The following is a 9,236-nucleotide window of genomic DNA, read 5'->3' on the forward strand; positions in this document are numbered from 1 at the left end:
TTATATTTACTTGTTTTAAATTTTATTTTACATTTCTTCAGTTGGGCCCTGGTTTCTGGTTTAGGCCAGAATTATGTCATACATCCAAGAAGTCTTCATGAGCAGTTTTTTCTTTCAACTGGAGGAGGGGTTTTCTCATCCATGCACACCCTCTTCCCTGCATGCCTGAGCTAAGGACACATGGATTCCAGGAAGTAAATGCTACATGAATTATCTGCTATTACTCAAGATGGCTATGGCATTTTTTTCAGGTATTTTTCAAAGTGATTTTTCAACAAAATAAAGCATGGAGACGTGGACGGATGGGGGAGTTTACTTTGAATAATAATAATGTATAAATAGAGTCTTCAGTTTGTGGATCTCATATACCGTATAGTTTCACTTTAGGATTCCCCACTTGAAGAAAATCTAATTTCATTTGTTCAGCCACTGGTCTATTTTATGCTCCTTGTTAACTTTTGGCACACCATCACAGTATACAGTTTATGCTTTACTTGTTCCTTAAATCTTACTTAGACATAAAGTCTCCTAATGTGTCTGGTTAGGGTTGGATCAGAAGACTATGATATGTCTACGGACATCACTGAACATTAATTGGATACAGGCTATCCCTCCTCCAGTCCATCACGAATGCTGCTGCCAGGCTCATACACCTCACCAACCATTCAGTGTCTGCTACCCTTCTCTGCCAATCCCTCCACTAGCTGTCACTCACCCAACAAATGAAATTCAAAATACTAACATCTTATAGAGCCATCTACAACTCTGCCCCCAGCTACATCACTAACCTAGTCTCAAAATACCAACCTAATCGCTCTTTTCGTTCCTCCCAAGACAGGACTCCTGCTCTCTAGTTCCCTTGTCACCTCCTCCCATGCTCGCCTCCAGGACTTCTCCTGAGCTTCTCCCATCCTATGGACTTCCCTACCCCCAATCTGTCTATCTCCTACTCTGTCCACTAGGTGATCCCTAAAAACGTTTCTCTTTAGAGAAACCTATCCTGCCTCCACCTAACAACTATACATGTATTTTCTCCATCATCTCATCCCCCACAATTATTACCTTTTGTATCACTTGACCCACCCATTTTAGATTGTAAGCTCTAACAAGCAGGGCCCTCTGACTTCTCCTGTATTGAATTGTATTGTAACTGCACTGTTTGCCCTCACATTCTAAAGCACTGCGCAAACTGTTGGCACTATACATATTCTGTATAATAATAATAAATAATAATAATTATTCTAAGGTATCAAACAACCAATTAGGATAATGACACTAATATGATTCTGCTTCCCACTACCATCCTAAATATGCTAAGCAGGTCATGCCAACCATCGTCTTCTATCTGCAGAGGGGTTTTATTCTGTTAGATTGCAAGTTTGTATGGGCAGGACTCTTATTTGTCCTGAATATTGTTTTTATTACTAGGATTTGCTATACAGTTGTGTGCATTTGTTGAGTATAAGCAAAGCTTTAAAGATGATGACTAGAGTTAGTTGTGCTAAAAAATTTGCATCCCGTGGCAGAAATCGTGAAATGTGTGCATTGATATTGAAAATATGACTGATCATGTAAAAAAACTGACTTTTATTTAAGGATATTGATCATATGAAGCCATTTATTATCACATAGTTGTTTGGTTCCCTTTTAAATCATGATAACAGAAACCCCCCAAATGGTCATGATGGAAAGTTTCCATCCCCTGGAATGTTTGGCCTTGCTACAGGCACACAAGGTGACACACAATGGCAATTAGAGGTCAATTTCTCACATCTGTGGCTTTTTAAATTGCAATTAGTGTCAGTGTATAAATAGTCAGTGAGTTTGTTAGTTTTCACGTGGTTGCACTGAACAGGCTAGATACTGAACCGTGGGGAACAGAAAAGAACTGCCAAAAGACCTATGTGACAAGGTAATGGAACTTTACAAAGATGGAAAAGGATATAGAAAGATATCAAAAGCCTTGAATATGCCAGTCAGTACTGTTCAATCACTTAAGAAATGGAAAATTCAGGGATCTCTTGATACCAAGCCAAGGTCAGGTAGACCAAGAAAGATTGCAGCTACAACTACCAGAAGAATTGTTCGGGATGCTGTACAAGGAAGGACCCACAGGTAACCTCAGGAGAAATACAGGCTGCTCTGGAAGTTGTTTCAAGGAGCACAATATGATGATACTTGGACAAAGATGAGCTGCATTGTCGAGTTGCCAGAAAAAAGCCTTTACTGCGCCAATGCAGGTCAAGGTGTTGTTGAACATATTGTAACTGAACTTTTTCTGGCATTGGGGCAGTAAAGGCTTCCGGTCTGTAAACTGCAAATCTACTAACAATCAAATGTGTGTAAAGGATATTTCAAAAACTCTGTATCACCGCTAGCTCCAGCATGCACGGTGACGTCAGAGGAGCCTGTGTCGACAGAGTTAGCGGCACTGTGAAAATTTTGAAAAGCCCTTTACAGACATTGGACTGTGAGTAGATTTACAATTTGCAGGCCATTGAAGCTGGCAGTTTTACACTATGGGATGTTGTTATCTGTTTTTCTTGCCGGATTGATGTAAGCAGAGAGAGAGAGGTGATTTAGCAGAGTCCCTGTTGGTGTACCCTGTGGTTCCCATGCCCTGGAATACATCATACATGCAGATCCCACATATTTGTTAGCACATTAAGACCACTTATAATTTGGGGTCTTTCAGAATGGTAAGAGGCTGTGTATGGCAACGGTGGTGGAACTCACTGGGAGACTTTCAGTTGCTTTGCTTAAGTCACTTTAATGAACATTTCTTTTGGACTATATGATATAACACAGAATATATATACATATCTCACTGGAGGTGTTGACACATTATTTATTAATTTGTTTCATGGATTTTTTAAATATATTTTATTTATTTTATCTCATTTGATTTACTTAGGTACAGCGCAACAACATTGCAAAGTTGACCTATGCACTTGTATTTTGGTGTTTTCTGAGTGCTACTAAACACATATAACACTTCTGAATTAATTTTTGAATTGCTGCACCAAGTACAGTTTTCTTGAGTTTAACAAAAGGATTAATTGGCAGAGTAAATAAAGAACAAAAAAAAATTAACAGGAAGCAAAAAAAAAAAAGTTCAGGATAGAATAATTAAAAACATGAAAAGCTGATAAACAGACTCATATAAGTGATAAACATTTTTGGGGTAACATACACATAATTTAATCAAAGTTGCATATTTAAATAGATTGAAAAAAACCTTTGAAATGAAAATATGTTCAAGCCTGTTTGAGACTTTTGTGATGGGATTCTGTTTTAGGCCCCTGATAATTAAGGGCCCTTCCGTAAAGACAGCTATTTACTGAGCATAAGTGTTAATCCAAGGCAGCTACAGGATGGTACAGCAAAAATCATGGAGAATTACCCAACCTGAATAAAGAAAGTGACATCTATGGCCATACAAAGAGTGACACAGTGAGTAAGGATAGTCCATAAAAAAAACACATTTTCTTATGCTCCTGGTGATTGGGTAACAAAAGAGTATACATTGACCAGCATACTAATCGCAGACCTTGATAGACAGTCAAAAGATGATCATATTACTGAGTGTGCAAAAAAGAAAAACATTTTGAGAGTTGAACTCCCTTCCTCAGAGCAGTTTCTGAGGAAGGGTGTTCGACTCCCGAAATGCGTTAGCACCTTTCACCCAATGACCTCCGCTGTCCGCGATTGTTATCTTTGGCTCCTTGTCTCTGTTTTTATGACCTTTTTGGTTTGTGAGTATACATTTATAATTTTACATTACATTTCCTTTATATCACGGTAATGCATGAGGAGAGTGCGCCCTGTTTTATTCTTTTTTGCCAGCATCAAGATTTCCCGATCTATTGAGGACGGCATCTCAGTGAGTGTCTGATTCCATGTTTTCTGTGTAGCATGAAGATATGAGCGCTGATTTTGGTATATACTGAGTGTGCGTGTGTGCTTGTACCTGAATATGTATATTAGATCAAAAGTGATAAAGCAAGTTAATGACATAATTATCTAGTCTGCTTTTTTTACTAGAAAATTATAGTGTAGCCTTAACCTCTAGCATTTTTTAATTTTTATTTTAGAATTCTCTTTACAGCTGATTTTACGTCCTTGTTTCTCAGGCTGTAAATAATGGGGTTGAGCATTGGGTTAATGATGCTGGACACCACACTGATGACCCGATCATAAGTCGGTGTGTACAAGGACATTGGTCGGAAGTACATAAATATGCTTGTGCAGTAGAGAAGGATGACCATGGTGAGGTGAGATGAGCAAGTGGAGAAGGTCTTGCGCCTTCCTTGGGATGACTGTATAGCCAACACTGCTCTTATTATGAATACATATGATCCAAGGATGATGATCAGTGGGCAAACGATGATGAGGGAAACTATGGTAATGTCAACAATTTGTAGAGCTTCTGAGATTCCTGTGCAAGCCAATTTCATTAGTACAGGAACATCACAGAAGAAATGAAGAATAACCCAACTACAGAATGTCTGAGAAGAAGTCAAAACAGTGTAGAAAGTAGATTGGAGAAAGGCAATGATCCAACAGAAAGTTAATAGACACATACAGGTCCTACTGTTCATAATTGTCAGGTAACGTAGGGGTAAGCACACCGCACAATATCGGTCCAAGGCCATGATGGTCAACAAAAAACCACCCATGCTGGCCACTGTAAGAAACAGAAAGAGCTGGATAAAGCAGCCATGGAAGGAGATATGGGTGTCTCTGAATAAAAGGCTATGCAAAGACTTAGGAATGGTAGTAGAGGTAAGACACATATCCACAAAAGCAAGGTTCCCCATCAAGGTGTACATTGTGGTGTGAAGTTGGGGCTGTGATACAATAAGCACAATCAGGAAAGAGTTTCCTGAGATGGAGAGGACATACACAACCAAGAAAAAGGAGAAGAGTGGAAGGAGAAGATGAGGTACATCAGAGAAACCCAACAGTATAAAGCCAAAAAGAGTCTTATTCTCAGTAGGTTCCATGTATTATTGACCACTTATGTGATAAAAAAGATGAAGTAATAAATCTGAAGGCATTAGTTTACAAATCTATAAAAAATAGGACATAACACGTTTTACAGACTTTGCAGACCAAAGTCAGATACACCGAAAAACAAGTCACCATTGAGGTCTATGCTGCATGGGAAGAGCAGAATAAAGTTAATCACACAGCTACAGTATATAAATAAGCTAGAAATCCATAAATTCCAATATCATTTCTCTATGTCCCATGTACTTATGCAGATAACAGTTTCAGTTTTTGGTACATTTTCCAAAACCTTTGTAAAAAGCTTAGGAGCTTAGTGCTTGGAGAAGGAAATCTGAAACCTGGGCAAAGCATGCCAACCCAACATGTATAGGTAATTATTTTATTACATAGCCTGGTTTCAAGGCAACATGATTGTGGACCCTTGTTCCCACTTTGGATTTAAAGGTATTGAAAATGAATTCTTTTTTTTTTCTTTTAAATAAACTTATACGTACATGCTTTAGGCAATGGAATTGCACAGAGTGGCCCTGAACCTCCTCTTCTAAGGTCCCCTGCCGGCACTCAAGGCTCCACTTCTCCTGTGAGTGCCCCCATAGAAATTTGCTCCTTCAGGCATGCTTCTGAGCCCCACTGCCTGCATCCATAGACACAGACAGCTCCCCCCCGTTACTGGCTTTGATTGACAGCAGTGAGAGCCAATGGCTCCCATTACCTCAGCAAAGTCTGTGAGGTCAGGAAGTGAGTGGAGAGAAGATATGCAGATAGGCACAGCGCTGGATCAAATGAGGGCTCAGGTAAGTATAAGAAATGGGGGGGGGGGGACTGATGCCTAAACATTTTTTTCTTAATGCAAGGAATGCATTAAGGTAAAAAATGTTTAGCCTTTAAACCACTTTACTATTATTATCAATAATAGTAGTGGGGAGATAGGAGTCTGAAAAAGCTGTTGGTGTAGAAGCAGTGAGTTGTTTTGCAAGCCAAAGAGTCAGGTTTGAATACTCAGGATGCCACATCCCAAATCATAGAATCCAAAAAATGTTAACAACCCATGCATGCAACCCTACAAGTGAACCTTCTTCTCCAGTAAAGGAGTTACTATGTGCAAACCGACCCGGATCAAGCAAGCATAGCTGCTGGCCAAAAATGCCTTCCACCATAAAGAAGTAGAGGTAGGCTCAATAGAAGTGAATGTCTTTGGCGTTATTTTTGACATCAGCATCAGGCAGTCCATGATTAGGCATATGGCCCATGTGTTGTTCTATTGAGCCCACCTCTACTTCCATTTTATGGGGATAGATTTTTTGGGCAGTTGCTCTTCTTGCTTGATCTGGCACATAGTGACTCTCCCAGAAAAGTACACTTGTAGGCTCTACCAAACACAGTTTCACTGGCCTAGGTACATTTCCTTGCCCGTTTAGGGGTGTTGTGTTAGTGTTTCCTGATGCCGCATACCTCAAGAATTTTTATGGGCTTATGCAATTACAACACCATTGTAGCCACAGAGGTCTACAGCCTCTTTGGGTTAGTAGGGGCTTGCCGCTTTTTATGTCAAACCTTGCATCTGCGTTCTGGTGGCACTGCTGACAGCCTTTGGATCATTTCTTTTACAATTGTGGCTGATTACTTTTTGGATACTTGTCTACTGCAAGAAATTCCATCATTGGACCCCAGATAAAGATTTACAATTGAAACATGCTGGGTTCCACATGTGAATTAATATCAAAATCTGATTGTAATGGTGACAACCATATGGCATATGTAGTATTTGTTGGGTCTAATAAGAGATATGAATGTATCAGCCAAATATTTTTTTAGCACTTAGTGTTGATGTTTTATTGAGATTTGTAATAAAGACAACCCTTTATATATTTATTTGTACTTATGATTTTGATGCCTTAAAAATCCTACGTTGGGTGTTAATTTTTGGATTGTTTTGCAAGATTCTTGTCTTCTCTGGGATTGGAACTTGTTGAGAAAACTGCCTTCTCACACAAACATATCACAGACTCATCAGTAGACCAACATTAAATGATAGTAACCCTCTTCACTATATCTAGATAGTCTCAAGGTTCTATTTAGAGATGAGCGAAGAAATGAAAAATTCGATTCGGCTGATTCGGCGAATTCCAGTGTGAAATTCGATTCGATGCGAATTTCTCCGCTACGAAGATGACTTATTTAAAGGGTTTCTAGGCTTCAGAGAGCCTTTAAATTAGTGCAGAACACTGTACCTTTAATTTAAATGCCCTTGGAGATGAGGAAGGAGAAGGAGAAGGAGAAGGATGAGAAGAAGGAGAAGGAGAAGGATGAGAAGAAGGAGAAGGAGAAGGGTGAGAAGAAGGAGAAGGATGAGAAGAAGGAGAAGGATGAGAAGAAGGAGAAGGAGAAGGATGAGAAGAAGGAGAAGGAGAAGGATGAGAAGAAGGAGAAGGAGAAGGATGAGAAGAAGGAGAAGGATGAGAAGAAGGAGAAGGATGAGAAGGAGAAGGATGAGAAGGAGAAGGATGAGAAGAAGAAGGCTGAGAATAAGGAGAAGGATGAGAAGAAGGAGAAGGAGAAGGATGAGAAGAAGGAGAAGGATGAGAAGAAGGAGAAGGAGAAGGATGAGAAGAAAGAGAAGGATGAGAAGGAGAAGGATGAGAAGAAGAAGGATGAGAAGAAGAAGGATGAGAAGAAGGAAAAGGATGAGAAGAAGAAGGATGAGAAGAAGGAGAAGGATGAGAAGAAGGAGAATGATGAGAAGAAGGAGAAGGATGATAAGAAGGAGAAGGAAGAGAAGAAGGAGAAGGATGAGAAGAAGGAGAAGGATGAGAAGAAGGAGAAGGATGAGAAGAAGGAGAAGGATGAGAAGAAGGAGAAGGATGAGAAGAAGGAGAAGGAGAAGGATGAGAAGAAAAAGGATGAGGAGAAGGAGAAGGATGAGAAGAAGGAGAAGGAGAAGGATGAGAAGAAGGAGAAGGATGAGAAGAAGGAGAAGGAGAAGGATGAGAAGAAGGAGAAGGAGAAGGATGAGAAGAAGGAGAAGGAGAAGGATGAGAAGAAGGAGAAGGATGAGAAGAAGGAGAAGGATGAGAAGGAGAAGGATGAGAAGGAGAAGGATGAGAAGAAGAAGGCTGAGAATAAGGAGAAGGATGAGAAGAAGGAGAAGGAGAAGGATGAGAAGAAGGAGAAGGATGAGAAGAAGGAGAAGGAGAAGGATGAGAAGAAAGAGAAGGATGAGAAGGAGAAGGATGAGAAGAAGAAGGATGAGAAGAAGAAGGATGAGAAGAAGGAAAAGGATGAGAAGAAGAAGGATGAGAAGAAGGAGAAGGATGAGAAGAAGGAGAATGATGAGAAGAAGGAGAAGGATGATAAGAAGGAGAAGGAAGAGAAGAAGGAGAAGGAGAAGGATGAGAAGAAGGAGAAGGATGAGAAGAAGGAGAAGGATGAGAAGAAGGAGAAGGATGAGAAGAAGGAGAAGGATGAGAAGAAGGAGAAGGAGAAGGATGAGAAGAAGGAGAAGGATGAGAAGAAGAAGGATGAGAAGAAGGATGAGAAGAAGGAGGAGAAGGATGAGAAGAAGAAGGATGAGAAGAAGGAGAAGGATGAGAAGAAGGAGAAGGAAGAGAAGAAGGAGAAGGAGAAGGATGAGAAGGAGAAGGATGAGAAGAAGGAGAAGGATGAGAAGAAGGAGAAGGATGAGAAGAAGGAGAAGGAGAAGGATGAGAAGAAGGAGAAGGATGAGAAGAAGAAGGATGAGAAGAAGGATGAGAAGGATGAGAAGAAGGAGAAGGATGAGAAGAAGGAGAATGATGAGAAGAAGGAGAAGAAGGAGAAGGATGAGAAGAAGGAGAAGGATGAGAAGAAGGAGAAGGATGAGAAGAAGGAGAAGGATGAGAAGAAGGAGAAGGAGAAGGATGAGAAGAAAAAGGATGAGGAGAAGGAGAAGGATGAGAAGAAGGAGAAGGATGAGAAGGAGAAGGAGAAGGATGAGAAGAAGGAGAAGGAGAAGGATGAGAAGAAGGAGAAAGATGAGAAGAAGGAGAAGGATGAGAAGGAGAAGGAGAAGGATGAGAAGGAGAAGGATGAGAAGAAGGAGAAGGAGAAGGATGAGAAGAAGGAGAAGGAGAAGGATGAGAAGAAGGAGAAGGATGAGAAGAAGGATGAGCAGAAGGAGAAGGATGAGAAGAAGGAGAAGGATGAGAAGAAGGAGAAGGATGAGAAGAAGGATGAGAAGAAGGATG

General features: G+C 40.3%; 1 protein-coding gene across 1 annotated transcript; it reads right to left on the reverse strand.

Annotated features, from left to right (window-relative positions):
* Positions 1-4,085: 4,085 nt before the first annotated feature.
* Positions 4,086-5,135, reverse strand: LOC149438963 (olfactory receptor 5V1-like). Its single transcript, XM_089659632.1, has one exon. It carries the CDS (start codon positions 5,004-5,006, stop codon positions 4,086-4,088), a length of 921 nt encoding a protein of 306 aa, XP_089515758.1. The 5' UTR covers positions 5,007-5,135.
* Between the last annotated feature and the right edge of the window lie 4,101 nt (positions 5,136-9,236).

This window comes from Staurois parvus, unplaced genomic scaffold (assembly GCF_062004578.1).
Source record: "Staurois parvus isolate SC_StPar_1 unplaced genomic scaffold, SC_StPar_1.0 ptg001177l, whole genome shotgun sequence".
In the NCBI taxonomy this organism is placed as follows: Eukaryota; Metazoa; Chordata; class Amphibia; order Anura; family Ranidae; genus Staurois; species Staurois parvus.

What these genes read in the sequence shown, in the direction of transcription:
- LOC149438963 (XM_089659632.1), bottom strand. Translation starts at nt 5,006, where the DNA reads ATGGAACCTACTGAGAATAAGACTCTTTTTGGCTTTATACTGTTGGGT.